We start from the raw sequence: 17284 nt of genomic DNA, 5'->3' as shown, positions 1-17284 counted from the left end.
GTTAGACCTGATATGGCACTGCAACAGAGCCTGAACCTCCTCAGCACAAAAACTGAGAGGAAAAGGTTTTAACCGCAACTCAAACCTCAAAATAAAACGCTGGAGTAACTCTACCTGGTAAACAGTGGTGCTGGAGCCAGGCTGGCGCTGAAAGGGTCTCAGCGCCACTGAGGTCTCACACTTCAAGAAGAAGTGTTAACATATCTATATACATCCTAGTGAGGTGATTTATGTTTCACGCATTTTAGAAGGGCAGGGCTGTGAAGAAATTTAATAAAAGCCTTTATTAATCATAAACGACAATGATAATTTAACCTTACTATGCGATCAAGGATAAGAACAGAAAATGTAAATCAAAAATTCAACCGCAAAGTTGTATGAATGTGTAACCTGTGCGTGGCCCCAAATGTCACTCCGTGTTAGTGTGGTTATCAGCTAACTGATCATCTGTGTGAAAGAGTGAATTTATATTGAGTCACCGGGGCCCCTCAGGGAGACCCTAATGAATATTCATATCAGAGACACATGGGCATCAGAGGGAGTCAATGGCCTTTTGCATCTTGTACTACTTTCTTAAAATTGTCCCAAATGCAAGAACGCATCACAAAATCTTCTAGAAATATGCCCTTCACTTGTCCAACAAAAATCAGGATAAATCAACCCCCAAATGCCTAACATAGAGCAGCCAATCACAACAGGAGACCTGTTCTTGTGAGCAAACATGCCGTTGTGCGCAGGCGTGTAATGGGATAGAATTAGGACAGACAGATGTTCACAGAATCAGTGAGAAACAGGGACTTAAAATGGCACAACTCTCAGTTTCTGGATAAGGCTAAGGATTTTCCCTCCTTTTTTTAATACTCATACTTTACACACTTAAACTTTAGAGTCACATTATATAACTTTGATGTTGTGTAAAAGATTAACATAACAGCAAATTATACTTGAAACTAATAAATGAAAAAGAAAAGGAAAGAAAAAAATGTACCACCCTTATAAGGATCACAGATTGCAGGAGGCAAAAGGTCAATTTTCCATTTTCAATGGTGTAGTGATGTATAAAGCACAGTTCACACAGAGGTCACTTTTATACCAAATATCTTTTTATTGGTCAGCATGGCATATCTGTGTTACCAACTTAAACCTGCATCTTTCAAACTCTCAAACTCAATCTTTTGCCCTCCATGAAATTCCAGATGATGTGGATTCCAATCGAAAAGACAGCACTTTTGCCAGTGCTGAGAAAGCAGTGCATGTGTGGATTTTAGTTTTGGTAAATAATTACAGGATTGTGGTCGTTCAGTGACCGAGGAATGCAGGGCCGCAAGGTCAGATGGACATAGTCACTGATCTAACTTTCAGTATAGGGGCTTCTCTGCACATCAAGGCTCATCTTCGTCAAAACATGGAAATCCCCTTCAAGTTTCCAGTAAATACAACTATTTCCTTCCTCTCTTGTCTTCTGCAACCACACCTCACATCTTTTAGATGCCTCTTGGACAAAAATTCATCCTCAGACTTTCCCCTAATTCCAAACATGCCTAATATCCTACAACTGACGTTTCCCTGCTGTTTCCGAACTTTTGTAGACCCCCTGTTGCTCTGGAATCATTTCTATCACCACAGTTTAAAAAATGAGGAACATCAAGATTAGGAAGAAGCTGTCTGCCAGATGGTGCTGTTTTCATTGACCTTATTTGTGAGTTTGTGGCTGTTTTAATCTGGGGTCTGAATCATCCGAGTTTCTGAGATGTGATGAAAATCATGAAAACTCGGCCTATTTTGGAAAAATAAGAAAATGCCTGGTTTGAGGTGTTCGAGGTTGTAAATTCAAAAGTAAAATTCTGACATGATATTCTAATGGTTTAACAAGCTTATTTTGTTTTCTTTCATGAGGGCTTTGACTTCTAATGTTTAAAATCTGCCAAAATGTTTCCACCCTCTCTCCGACCCTGAATGAACAAGACATGTTTTGTTGCTGTGCCTTTGGGACTTCTATGTAAACATCCTCTTTTTGCATATGAAATAAGAAAAAAAAAAACAAGGGCTATTTTTATCGACACATTGTACTGCAAACAACCCTTATTAACAAATTTTGTTACGCTAAACCCAAATATTCCAGAAAAGACAGATCAGCAATGAATCTAATGGCACCAGTCTCATCAGCAGCATTTCAGCATGGGAGAGCCAAAAAGCCTGTAAAATGGGTCAGAGGCTGTCTGGAGCCTCGATCGAGTCCTGCCCTGCCCAGAGTGTCCCATCTTTGGATCTCTCTTCCACAACATAAACACACCAATAGATTGTTTCCATCCCCGAAGAGTTGTTTTAATTGGTTCCTAAAGTACTTAATAATGGTGTGAGATTATTATCATAGAGGTGAGGATTACTGGGGATGAGGGGATGGGCTGGTTCCAAACAATGGCTAATGGATGCAGAGGAAGTGTGTTTATGTGTATATAAGAGTTTCTACTATCCAGAAGAAGCCAGTGTTTGTGTTGGCCACTCAGAGCTACTGATTTCTCCTGAGGCTGAGAGGGACAAAATATCCTGCTGGATCACAAACCCCCCTCCTTCTCAAAATCAGCCCTCTCTGGCCTTTTGAACTGCCATTGGTGGAATCCACAGATGCAGATATATGTATGTATGTATGTATGGGTATTTATTTAGACATCTTTTTTTTCTCTTTCTCTGGTATTCCATAATCAGGTCATCCCCATACATCCTCTTACACAAATTAAGATAAATGTTGCCCAGTACAGTGCATTAGAAAGAGTTCATTTATACCCACATTACACACACACACACAATGTACACATAATCCATTAGAGAACATTACAGAGTGCCCATTTAAGCATTTACTACACTATGAGGACATTTAAGCGAGGTCTGCATTTCTAAATAGGGTTTACTGATGTCTGAACTATAAATAGACAGACAGTCTAGTACAGACCAAACCACGAACACAGCATCAACTACAAAATACTCAGCAAGGGGGAAAAGGCAGATAGAAGAGTATGTGTTCTGTAAGTGTAAGCTCTTGTAGATTTCTGGCAAGACATAAACTCAGTGCCTTTGCATGATCCAGAAAGTATAAATCATTGCAGAAATTGTACAGTATTATTAGCCACTTTATTAACCAAACAGCAAAATAATAACCCATAGATTACCAAGAAATGTGAAATAATAATAATGACCAATGAGTGAAAAAAAGAAAAAAAGAAATCCAACTAAAAAAAAATTATAATTTAATGAACATACTATACATTTAAAAAAAAAAAAATGATAAAGCTTCCTCTTAATTTCTTTTTTTTTTTAAAAACATACACCTAAAAATTTGATAATAACCACACCTCAATTTATATCACCCAAATTAAAGGCTTTCCATTTTACTAAAATTACTATACAGAGTATAGACACACACACACACAAACACACACACACACACACACACACACACACACACACACACACACACACACACACACACACACACACACAACAGTAACATTTCTAATATTGTATAAATTATATATATATATATATATATATATATATATATATATATATATATGATTATAAAATGTTATATTTATTTTATAATAAATATTTAAAAATATTATAAAACATTTATATTACAACCAAAAATTATAAAAAGGAAATTCGAGGTATGATGATGGTGAAATAATAAACATAATAATAATAATAATAAACACTATAACGTCCAGAACAAATGCTGCCAGATCTTTAACTGAAGTGCTCTAAGGAGTTTGAAACCCCTCAAATTACCATCCAGGAGTGGGAATCACAGTGCCACCCAAGAGGGCAAGAGTGAGTGGCCACCGTCGACTGGAAAACACACCCTGATGCCAACAATTCCATGGGAGGGTTGAGGGTTGTGTGTGCGGTTTGTTGTAGGAACAGAGTGCTCAGAGTGCTGAATTAGCAGTCCAATTAAAAGTGCTCAACACTTGCACAGCAGGCTAATTAAGCAACCTTCATTTAGAAAAAAACTAATCTGACATCCTACTGGAGTTGAATCTCTGAGACTCTCAAAACTCTCTCCAGTTATTACAAAACATCCAACAGTTTTACGCTAGAGCATCTCTTATAGCGTCTTACTGTAACAACACCATGTGGTTTTAAATGCGATGCGCTGTTAACTGCTGAGCCAAGAGCTTTCTTTTTTACTGCCTGCAAAATATGCCGTCCCACACAACTCTTTTTATTGAGCGTTATTTTTTAATCAGATCTAAATACCACACAAGATGAGTCTAATTGGACTTGTGCAAGCATTACCGCATGTATGCAACAGCATACACACTGTGACATTTTTCTACATTCATATTTATACATATTAATATGCCAAATCATGCATATGGTTGAATGTCCCCTGCCTGTCCTCAGATTAGCCTCAGTGAGTTTTCCAAGGAAAAATAGATGCCTGAAGTGCCAGAGAGTTTGGAAATATCACTCTGTGTTCTATCAGGTCCTGTGCTGACAGGCAATGTCTAATCAGAACAGACACATGTCCTCACGGGTGATACATGTAATCCATTTGTAAGTCGCTTTGGATAAAAGTGTCTGCTAAATGACTAATGTAAATGTCTTTTTCAGTGTGAGTGAGTGTATTCTTCCTAAATAATGTCACACCTTCACAAAAAGCTCACACATCCTCTGCAAAAAGCTTCTGCACGTACATTAAAACTATCTGATTAAATTCAAATCAGTGTTATCTGTTGTTAATACAAATACTAAAACCATAGCTGAATACATGATGAAAGCTCAAATTTTTACTAAACACACACACACACACAGTGAAAAACGGTTGTGAATGGCAGATGTTCCAATTTTGCAGACATCTGCTGCACTTTCTACATGGCCCTGTATATAATCTAAGACAAAGACATTTCCCTCTAAGAGCTGTGACATTTATTGAGAAAATTTCTAAGAGCATTAATTTCTCTGGTCATATGACTGCAGAATATTGGAGCGAATCCATGTGAATGTGAAATCTTAGGAGCACTTCTGTTCTCCTTAGCAAAACAATATAAAGATATTTATTTTCATATAGAGGCTCTTTGAGGAGAAGTTGAAAAGTGTTTTAAAATGATAGACTTGGCAGGTCTATTTTGGAGCAATGTCTAAACAGATGTCAAAGGTTTCAGACAAAATAAGAAATTCAGTGAATGAAAAACCTTAAAAATGAAATACATATCTGCAGCAGGGGATACAGGAACATAAAAAAATACTATTAGTGTAAAACTACAACGTACAGTATTATCTAAAAAATGCAAAATAGAAACATTGTCATGGCCATAATACAGAGAAACAATTTGTGCAAGGTCACAGGTTCATGCTGGGTCTCGTGAAAAAAGGGCTTCTTATGTGCTGGGTTTGCATTTCGTAGAAGCAGTTCTACTGTACCTGCTGCTGTATGCTGACATACACACACACACACACACACACACACTCACGTACAGTACACACACTACTGACTGCTGATGCATGCACGGTCACTTTCAAGCTCCACATAAGCAGACACATACAAATACGTGATGTACTAAAAAAAAAAAGAGCAAACAGTGAAGTATTACCCTGGGGGACGCTACGTATGTGTGCAGTGAAAGTGAGCACAAATTTCACTAATAATAAAGAAAAGTCCATCGTAGTAACAGTATTTAACTGTAAAATGCCATTTGAGATTTGATTGGTCGGATTTTAACAAGAGATTATTAACAAAGAGGCAGAATGTAATTAATATTAATTTGCAAGCATGCATGAACAGATGCACACCCCCAAACCCACTTACCCACCCACCGAAGAGCATGCACATTCACACGCACACACAAACCTGCTTGGTAAAACATTACGTCCTAAGGCAACTGAAAACAAGCTAGTGGACTCTTGGAAAAAACATTCCTCCTCTCCTGTGAGATGTGGACTCAAAAACACTAATTCAATAAGAAAGAATTGACAGAATTGAATGTGCACCACTATTATGATACACACATACACAAGGGACACAATATGGGGCGTGTTTTTAGGTCATAGGAATATCACAGTAAATAGATTGGATTAATCCTGATGAAATTGAAATTTTGGGATCAATGTGGTCCGTAAGCGCTTAAGCATCTCTAAAGATAATACAGCATTGCAAAAGATTAATTCTTGGGGTGAGATGTGTTGGGGGTTAAATCCTCCAGCTGGCTTTGAACAGATTTACATTTTACTGCAGCTGTGGTACAGGTGTACCCTTGGAGAAAGAGGGTTTAACTAATTTAGATGAGCACCTGGAAAGCAAAAAGAAGAGTGTGGGGAATTCTATATTACATATATGGTGTGTGTCCCATCCATAATAACAACTGACCTATTGCCCATATCAACACAGATTTCTATCAGAACAAATAGAAAAGAAGCAAGTCAAAGAGGTAACAACATTCAGCTTACATGCTGATTTATATTCTGTTAATCCCAATTCATCCTATACATTTAATGAATATTCAATGGAAAGACTGATTCTTAAGCCTTTTAATAAAACAAATGAATGATTTCTGAAGGATCATGTGACACTAAAGACTGGACTAATGGCTGCTAAAATGTACCTTTCCATCACAGGAATAAATTACATTTTAAAATGTATTCAAATTGAAAACAGTTATATTATTTCACAATTAGTGCTGTCAAACGATTAATCACGATTAATTGCATATCCAAAATAAGTTTATGTGTACATCATGTGTGTACTGTGTATATTTATGATGTATAAAATAAAGACACATGCATGTATATATTTCAGGAAAATATGTTATGTTTATATATTAAATATATTTACATAAATTATATGAATATAGATATATACAGTACATGTAAATACATATTTTCAGTATATATACCGTATGTGTGTATATTCATACATAAATAATAAATATAAAAAGTACACACATATATATTATGTAAACTAAATCTTTTATTTTGGATAAGATTACACACGATTAATCATTTGACAGCACCATTCACAATATTAATGTTTTTAGTAATATTGTATTTTTCATTAAATAAATGCAGCTTTAGTGAGTTTAAAAGCCCTTTTTAAACACACACACACAAACACACACAAATCAATTATTCCAAACTTTAGACCAGAAGAGCAGTGTGTATTTAAGCATCAAAGTCTAAAATATATTTTAAATAATATATATATAAATTAAAATATATTAAATTGATTTAACATTCATGTCTGTTATATATATATTAATAAATAATTATTAACATAGATAGCCAGAATATTGAGTACAGTATTTTGCCTTTTTAATTTAAACAGCAAACAAACTCTCCATGCCATTTATTTTTATTTTTTTGCAAACTGTTGCCACTGTGAGGAATTCAAGGCCATTCACTGCAAGGATTTTACCATGGTTAGGCATTCTAAATCTGAATATCTTTATTGCAGCACAGAATAGCAGCTGGTTCTTCTTGGTCAATGCAGGAACAGTACAGACCAGTCAGAATACCAGTAACCATCAACCTAAAGTCATTAAGGGCAGAACAAATGCTTCCTTTTCTCTTTCTCTTTTCAGCTCTTTACACAAATATTCTCTCTCATGTCCCACAGATTCTTTCTCAAACACACAGGTGGTGCATCTGCTCCACACTACAGCAGGCAGGAGCTAAATTTAACTCTAACAAGGAGAGAGTGGAGAACATGTTTTCTACCTCTGTTGATCTCTGAGACAGAGGACCAGATGGGATCTGGGGCGGAATGACCTTTTATGCAACACTTGATTGTACAAATTCTTGCAAATTAATTTACACAGTACAGAACATTTCTCTAATATTCATTTAAAGAAATGCATGAACTCTGTATATTGAGCTGTCTTGCTCATTTTTACATTTAGATAACCTATGCTGTCATCTAATACTTAAAGTCACTTAAACTCAGAAAATTACTTAAAAATCTTTAACAAAACTGACAATAATCTTTTTATACACACACTATCCTGCAAACACATGCCACTTACATACTGAAGGTCAGATATACTGTATGCAGCACTGGGGCATTTGACACTTTCAAACCCACACAGCGCATGTTGCCAGTGAGGTTATGTGAGAGAGCATTTCAAGGCCTTGTGTGGCATGACCTCTGACCTCAGTGGTGCCTCCAGGGGCCCATTACACACATCCACACACTTACCCAATGCTGCTCAATAACATTAATGTGACTGGACTCCTGATAATGGCTCTTGCTGGGAGTCCAAGGTAAACCTGAGTCCTTTCTAAACACACAATGCGAAGCTGCTCAGACACTTACTCACTCGGGCTAGTGTCTGTGGAGTCTGAAGCCTGACACTGTCAATCACAACACTGTCAAACCCGCCTACAAAAAAAGATTGTTTCTTTAACTATACAATGGACAAAAAAATTGCCAATTGGGTTTACAATCATTTTGCTGACATGGAAACCGCTTGCTATTTTGTAATGTTGTTTTATATACTTTCTCATAGTTATCAAACCACCTTTTGATAAAAATAATCTTTAACAAAACCTCAAATATTTTTAACAAAAACACACATACATTACATTTTTTTCAAATGAGATGTTTACAAAAAAACGCTCACGAGCCAGATGCCACAGAAGAAGCATGAAACAGAAACTATTTCACAATGCTAAGCAGTACATTACAAAACCTGCTGCAACCACAAACTAATGGATATGAGCCTTAATGAGGGAGATACAGCCAGGGAGAAATAACCATCTAAAACGTTGTCTTTTCTCTCATTTCTATCCATTATCATCTGTTCTTTTAAGGCCACTCTGTGTGGTTTCTGTGGTGTGGTTGATTCTTTTGTGAATGTGTGTTTTGACCAGTGTGTGTGGCATAAAGTGAAAACAGCCTGTCATTATTTTTGGAAAGCTGAGCTTTGACATACTGGAAAGACCTGAGAAGTCATTCCCAGAAATCCAATTTTACTGTCAGTCATGGAAATGGATGCTTGTGAAGGGACATTTTCATAAGTAAGTACTTCTATGTGTGTGGGAATGGGAATTGGAACTGGAACTGAAACAGAAAAGGACATTTTTCTTAATAGAAACAGGACAGGAAACTGGAAAATTTTAAATGGAAATGACAAAGAAAAAAGTTTTAGTGGAAACAGGAATGGAAATGGAAATAGAAACTGAAACAAGAAAATTAATTGGGAGAGAATCAGACATGGAACAAGTGAGGTGAAAAACAAAAGTGGAAAGGGAATGGAAACTGAAACAGTAGAAACAAGAAAAAATATTGGAACAGAAAAAATAAACATTAATGGAAACTAAAATGGGAACAGCAAAAACAAACAGAAGCAGAAATATTGAAAAGGAATAGGAGCTCAAATCTAAAAATACCAGGAAACTAAGAAGACGAATATGAATAGGAACAGAAACCAAATCAGTGGAATGGAAACTGTAATGAGACCAGAAACAGGACTGCAATTGGGAATGGAAATAAAGGTCTTCCTACCTGCTGAGTCTGAATTCATCATCGCCCCCTCCTAGAGAAGAAGAAAAAAAAGCTAAATGAGTCACTGACAATATACAGAAAGTCACCACAGATACCTTCACCCTTGATCTTTGACCTCAGAAGAGTAACTGAAAACATGAACTTGGCTACAATAATCGCTCAGAAAGTGAATGCATGACAAATGTACCGTCAAAGTTCAAAAGGCCATCAGCAATGCAGTTCATTTTTAAACAGATAGGAATAAAATACTTTTATCTCGTGAGAAACAGACCTTTAAGGACTCAACAAGCATCATCAACCAACATCAACATTCCAACATCGATAGCTGGCTTTACACTGGCTTACAGTCCATAAAAGAGAACATGTCCTTAAACAGAAGCAGATAGTCACCTCTATTTATATAGCGCTTTAAACAAAACAGATTGTGTCTGCAACTGAACAACATTAATTGGGAAAACAGTGTGTCAATAGTGCAAAATGACAGTTAAAGGCAGTTCATCATTGAATTCAGTGATGTCATCATGTAGCTCACTTCAGTTTAAATAGTATCTGTGCAATAATTTGCAATCAAGTCATGGATATCGCTGTAAATTAAGTGTCCCCAACTAAGCAAGCCAGAGGCGACAGCGGCAAGGAACCAAAACTCCATCGGTGACAGAATGGACAAAAAACCTTGAGAGAAACCAGGCTCAGTCTGGATACAGACTGGATCTGGTGGCTACGGTGACCTCGGAATAAGAGAGAAACAGACAAATATTAGCGTAGATGCCATTTTTCTAACGATGTAGCAAGTACATAGGGTGTTATGGGAAGTGTTCCCTGTTCCGGTTTACCTAATTAATGCAGCCTAAAAATCCTTTAACAGATTTGGATATTAGAAGCGTATTAGTGTGTTATGTGTAATCCAGGTTAAAGAGATGGGTCTTTAATATATATTTGAATTCAATTCAAGTTTTCAATTCAAGTTTATTTGTATAGCGCTTTTTACAATACAAATCGTTACAAAGCAACTTTACAGAAAATTATGTTTCTACAATATTTAGTAGTAGCTTATGGTGGTGACTGTCAGTTTGGGCACGTTTGACAGGATTTTTAGAAAAAATTAATACAAGACGTAGTCAGCTAGACGATGAACATTATTAATATTATTTATTAATAATTATTATATGTTGCAGTCACACATGTAGCAATAATTCTTAGTTCTGTTTGTTGATTCAGGGTTAGCATCATCTGAGGTCCTCTGAGGGTCAGCATCATCTCTTCTCAGGTGTTCTGGATCCAGACTGGAGATTGTGTAAATCCTAGTTACCATGGGATGTAAATCCCGTGGCAAAACATAGAAACAAAATAGAGACATCATTAGCATAGCTGCTGATCCAACAAAGTAAAATTAGTTTAACCCAAGCTAATGAATAAAAATGCACATTTGATCAACTTCACTCACAATTTAAGAGATACATTATTCGAATGCTTGGCGAAAGAGATGCGTTTTTAATCTAGATTTAAACAGAGAGAGTGTGTCTGAACCCCGAACATTATCAGGAAGGCTATTCCAGAGTTTGGGAGCCAAATGTGAGAAAGCTCTACCTCCTTTAGTGGACTTTGCTATCCTAGGAACTACCAAAAGTCCAGCGTTTTGTGACCTTAGGGTGCGTGATGGGTTGTAGCGTGGTAGAAGGCTAGTTAGGTATGCAGGAGCTAAACCATTCAGGGCCTTATAGGTAAGTAATGATAATTTGTAGCTGATACGGAACTTAATAGGTAGCCAGTGCAGAGACTGTAAAATTGGGGTAATATGATCATATTTTCTTGACCTTGTAAGGACTCTAGCTGCTGCATTTTGGACTACCTGTAGCTTGTTTATTGACGAAGCAGGAAAACCACCTAGAAAGGCATTACAATAGTCCAGTCTAGAGGTCATGAATGCATGAACTAGCTTTTCTGCATCAGAAACAGATAACATGTTTCGTAGCTTGGCAATGTTTCTAAGATGGAAGAATGCAGTTTTTGTAACATTGGAAATATGATTTTCAAAAGACAAATTACTGTCTAATATAACACCCAGATTTCTGACTGTAGAGGAAGTAACAGTACATCCGTCTAGTTGCAGATTGTAATCTACAAGATTCTGTGTAGTGTTTTTTGGTCCAATAATTAATATCTCTGTCTTATCCGAATTTAATTGGAGAAAATTATTTGTCATCCAATCTTTTACATTTTTAACACACTCTGTCAGCTTAGATAATTAAGAAGTTTCATCTGGTCTCGTTGAGATATATAGCTGAGTATCATCAGCATAACAGTGGTAGCTAATTCCGTATTTTCTAATAATATTACCAAGGGGCAACATGTATATTTAAAATAGAAGGCGACCTAGGACGGATCCTTGTGGCACTCCATATTTTACTGATGATAAATGAGATGACACCCCATTTAAGTAAACAAAATGGTAGCGATCGGACAGGTAGGATCTAAACCATCTTAGAGCCTGCCCTTGAATACCTGTATAGTTTTGTAATCGATCTATGAGTATGTCATGATCTATGGTGTCGAACGCAGCACTAAGATCAAGTAAGACTAGAAATGAGATGCAGCCTTGATCTGATGCAAGAAGCAGGTCATTTGTAATTTTAACAAGTGCCGTTTCTGTGCTATGGTGGGGCCTGAACCCTGACTGAAATTAATAATAATAATAATAATAATACATTTAATTTGTAAGCGCTTTTCTTAGTGCTCAAAGATACTTTACAGAAAATTGTAAAACAGATGTAGCAATATAAAAAAAAAATTGTAAAGCAGATGTAGCAAAATAGAAAATAAAACACACTATTATTTCTTCATACAGATCATTTTTATGCAGGAAGGTGCTCAATTGAGCAGACACAACTTTTTCTAAAATTTTAGACATAAATGGAAGATTTGAAATAGGCCTATAATTTGCCAGTACACTAGGATCTAGTTTTGGTTTCTTAATAAGAGGCTTGATAACCGCCAGCTTGAATGGTTTTGGGACGTGACCTAAAGATAACGACGAGTTAATGATATTGAGAAGTGGTTCTTCGGCTACAGGTAACAACTCTTTCAGTAATTTAGTGGGTACAGGATCTAATAAACATGTTGTTGGTTTAGATACAGTGATAAGTTTATTTAGCTCTTCCTGTCCTATAGTTGTAAAGCACTGCAGTTTATCTTTGGGTGCGATGGATGAAACTGAAGTGTTAGACGCTGTAGAATCTACATTCGCTATTTTATTTCTAATGTTATCTATTTTATCAGTGAAGAAATTCAGAAAGTCATTACTAATTAACGTTGGTGGAATATTTGAATCAGGTGGCGTCTGGTAATTTGTTAATTTAGCCACTGTGCTAAATAAAACTTTGGATTGTTTTGGTTATTTTCAATGAGTTTGTGTATATGCTCTGCCCTAGCAGTTTTTAGAGCCTGTCTATAGCTGGACATACTGTTTTTCCATGCAATTCTAAAAACGTCCAAGTTAGTTTTTCTCCATTTGTGTTCAAGACTACGAGTTTCTTTCTTGAGAGAGTGAGTATTACTGTTATACCATGGCACTGTACGTTTTTCTCTAACCTTTTTCAGTTTGATGGGGGTAACAGTTTCTAATGTATTAGAGAAAATAGTGCCCATGTTGTCAGTCATTTCGTCTAATTCATGTGTATTTTTGGGTGAACTGCAAGAGTGTGTCTGCCTCCCGAACAATGTTAAGTAGGTTATTCCAGAGTTTAGGCGCTAAATAGGAAAAGGATCTGCCACCCGCAGTTGACTTTGATATTCTAGGTATTATCAAGTTGCCAGAGTTTTGAGAACACAGCGGACGTGGAGGACTATAATGTAACAAGAGCTCATTCAAATACTGAGGTGCTAAACCATTCAGGGCTAATATGGTCATACTTCCTGGTTCTAGTAAGAACTCTAGCTGCTGCATTTTGGACAGTCTGGAGTTTGTTTAGTAAGCATGCAGAACAACCACCCAATAAAGCATTATAATAATCTAACCTTGAGGTCATAAACACATGGATTAACATTTCTGCATTTGACATTAAGAGCATAGGGTCGTAATTCAGACGTAATGCAGTTTTACAAATGATAGAAATGTGACTTTCTAAAGAAGGATTGCTATCAAATAGCACACGGTTCCTAACCAATGACAAAGAATTGACAGAGCAGCCATCAAGTCCTAGACAGGATTCTAGGTTTATTACATGCAGAGTTTTTAGGTCCTATAATTAACACCTCTGTTTTTTTCAGAATTTAGCAGTAAGAAAGTATTCATCATCCAGTTTTTTATATCGACAATGCATTCTGTTAGTTTTTCAAATTGTTATGTTTTGCCGGGCCGCAAAAAAATATAGAGCTCAGTATCATCAGCATAACAGTTAACACTAACACCATGTTTCCTGATGATATCTCCCAAGGGTAACATGTAAATTGTGAAGAGTAATGGACCTAGTACTGAGCCTTGAGGTACTCAAGCGACATATTGTACATATTGCGATCGATATGATACCTCTTTATTCACTGCTACGAACTGATGGCGGTCATATAAGTATGATTTAAATCATGCTAATGCACGTCCATTAATGCCAACAAAGTTTTCTAGTCTAGTCACAGGTATCACAGGAATACTAAACTGGATGTGTCAGTTTCTGGGGAGGTTTGGGATGAATACTTGTCCTGAGAGCTGATTAGGTTGTTTCAGTTCTGAAAAATCCAGCCAATGCTGATCTCATGCTTTCTTATTGATTGGAGGCTCCAATTACACAAGAGAGCCAGTAGACAGAGATCTCACTCAGCAATCAATGGACACTCTATTTTAGTCTTTGATTTGAAAGCTACAATATATCTGCATAAAGTGGACAGACAGCCTTAGTCCAGCAGCACCTAGCAAGCAAGAGAATCAAACTGATTTTTGTTAAAAAAGCATATTTTAATATTTAATTTGTTATATATTATTCTATTCTATTCTAACACTTTACTTAAAGCATTTGTGTATGATGCATTATGAAGTGTTATTAAAGGCTATAATGCATGAAGTTTTCATAATGTGCATCATATATAGATCAGTGTTTGTAATACATCATATCTTATCGTAAATAATTATAACCAAAGTTAAAATGCATAATGTAACAATGAATTGATTAGTGTTATAATGTATTAACTGTGGTTACAATTATTCATTGTATATATATATATATATATATATATATATATATATATATATATATATATATATATATATATATATATATATATTACTAGGCATAATTGATGCATTAACCTTTTTTATAATGCATCATACATACAAGGCTTTAAGTGTTACCTTTTATTTTTTTTTATAAAAAAATGTACAAGTATTTTATTATATAAAATAATTCATTACTATTATTATTATAATATAAAAATCATATTTTTAAATAAAATAAAAAATTGCACCACTCTTACCCTGAGGTACCATGTAAATACCATGATACATAAATATGAGAATCATTCACACAAGTTAAGTATCATGGTTGTATCAAAGATCAAAATGCTTTATTGCAAAATAAACAAAACAATTAATAAATAAAAATCATAAGACCAAGAAATTTCATATAGCCCACAGTTCTTTCTTTAATCAAAGGGTTAACCTCTAGCTCTAAAAAATGTTGACACATTTAGGGAAGCGGACGTTTATTTTTGGTTTGTTACTGACCTTCATTCTTAGCTAGTCTCAGAGGTGTCTATGAACTGATCTAGTTGGGATTGAATGAAGGCCATTCAACTAGCTAAAGAAATAATAGGTTTCTGATACGACCCATATTTCTGGCTCGCATGTGATATTCTAAAAAAAGAAAGGACCCAGAGGAAATGCTGGCCCTGCATGTCTGACCAAGAATAACTTCAACAATACATGAAAGTGTTAGCTGAGACTGTATGGTTTCAACTGAACAAATGTTTCTTTTCAAAAGAATAAGGGAAAGATCACATTTTTGTAGGGCTCCCACACAGACCACAAGTTCATTTGAGCTAGACCCAACTGAAAAAGAGAGAACGTGTGCACAATCATGCTCAGACAGAATCACAGTCCTCTGAGACCATCCAGGACAAAGGCGGAAATGGCTTCCTTCATTGTATACCATATTTAGACCCTAAACACACTCAACACAAGTATGTGAACTTGAATGAGGATCAAACTCTACCAGACTTTAGGATGCAAAATGGAAGTAAATATCCATTGCTGTGCTCCTTTACAGCATGTTGTGTGTTTTATTCCTTTTACTGTATTATTTTGAAACATGCCTGGTGAAACTTTCAGTTGCTCACTGGACAAATTTAATTAAGTCCAATGTTGTTGTGGACGCCGCTGACACATTCTTTAAAATATCTTCAGAAAACAGGCTTGGAATGAATTTGACCAACTTAAACCAGCTCATGACCAAATCAGGACTGGCTTAAACCAGCTCACACCAGCTACCATGCTTCAAACCATACCTAACCAGCATATGCTATTTTATTCAACAGGGAAAGTGAACCAAGCACAGTTAACTACATCACAAGCCTGGGTAATGTACAGGTTTCCTTCTAGAATAATTATCTAACTTCCCTCATGTTTACATAACCCAAGAGGAACAATGTAGCTGTGCAAGCAAGCTGGTCTAGGAGCGCACCATGACCTGGTCACAAACGACTGTTTTCTCGACCCAAGGGTTGGGGGAGGACAGACCCGTTATCTGTTTTGCTCACAGATGGATGGAAAGTGTGCTAGGCTGGATGAGTCCGGCCCTCTGTGGCTAGCTAACCACTCAGAGACACATTTGGACAGCTGCATTTTATCAGCAGTAGCCAAGGAAAAATAAACTCAGTCCAAGAAGCCTGGTATGGTCCCACGACCTTAAACCCTGACATAGGCATTAAACAAAACAAAATACAAAGACATATATATATACACATACATATAGACTGCAATAAGTTGCAGCATCTGCAATGTCAACACAAACAATACAGTCAAACGCATGTTATTAGTCATTTTCATTCAATCATTGCATTCTAGAAAAAAACAATTGAGATGCTAACGTTACAAAAGGGTGTAATGTCTCAGTGTTTTGTAACCTCTGACTCAAGATGTGATGGTAAACTCACATGGGAGCCACTTCTGCGACCTCTATCTTACTCAAAATCCGTTGAGTTCCAGTTAATGGATGTCCCCCACTGCAGCTTTACCGCTAGCCCAAATTTCACATGCAACCCCTCACAGAGCCTGGAATTAACAGATATTACTCAACTGGGCCTGTTAATGAGGCATGCACGGTTTTGGTTTCACCATTTGTAACCCTGATCCTTTGTGTAAATATTATTTTTTTCTGCAGTATAGAACTGCTTTTCAAACTCTCTCACTGACTGTGTTCAGTCTGACAAGATAAAGAAATCAATAAAACAGAGGGAGAAAGTGGTTGTGAGGTGCGTGTCCTGTTTTAACGCGACAGGTCGGCCCTCGGCAGATGGGGTTTTAATCTACCGTGAGGGCTGTAACAATCTGAGGACAATCACAGTGGTCATGTTTCCTAAAATGTACTTAATCTGCCCTTAATCGCCAGCTGTGTTTGACAACACTGACACCACACAATCAAAATCCTCATCACAGACCTGATTCTACCTCATCCTGAGATGAGCCCATGACAGGAAATGAAATTATTTGGTGCATTTAGTGTATACGTCACCATTAATTCCCTCATGAGCTCTCATAAGAGAGAAACTGGTCTGACTCAGCCCGAGACTAGAGTCACAAGG

The 17284-nt window shown here is 36.5% G+C and overlaps 1 protein-coding gene across 1 annotated transcript in view; it reads right to left on the bottom strand.

The window, feature by feature from the left end:
• The window catches only part of stard13a (StAR-related lipid transfer (START) domain containing 13a), a 57791-nt gene that overhangs the window by 38416 nt on the left and 2091 nt on the right, over nt 1-17284 (bottom strand). Inside the window, exon 2 of the mRNA XM_059538528.1 lies at nt 9500-9530. Within this exon, the coding sequence (XP_059394511.1) occupies nt 9500-9521 (22 nt within the window). The 5' untranslated portion in view covers nt 9522-9530. The remainder of the gene's footprint in view (nt 1-9499; nt 9531-17284) is intronic.

This window comes from Carassius carassius, chromosome 45, assembly GCF_963082965.1.
Source record: "Carassius carassius chromosome 45, fCarCar2.1, whole genome shotgun sequence".
Taxonomy (NCBI): domain Eukaryota; kingdom Metazoa; phylum Chordata; class Actinopteri; order Cypriniformes; family Cyprinidae; genus Carassius; species Carassius carassius.
This window is presented reverse-complemented; position numbering and strand designations above follow the sequence as displayed.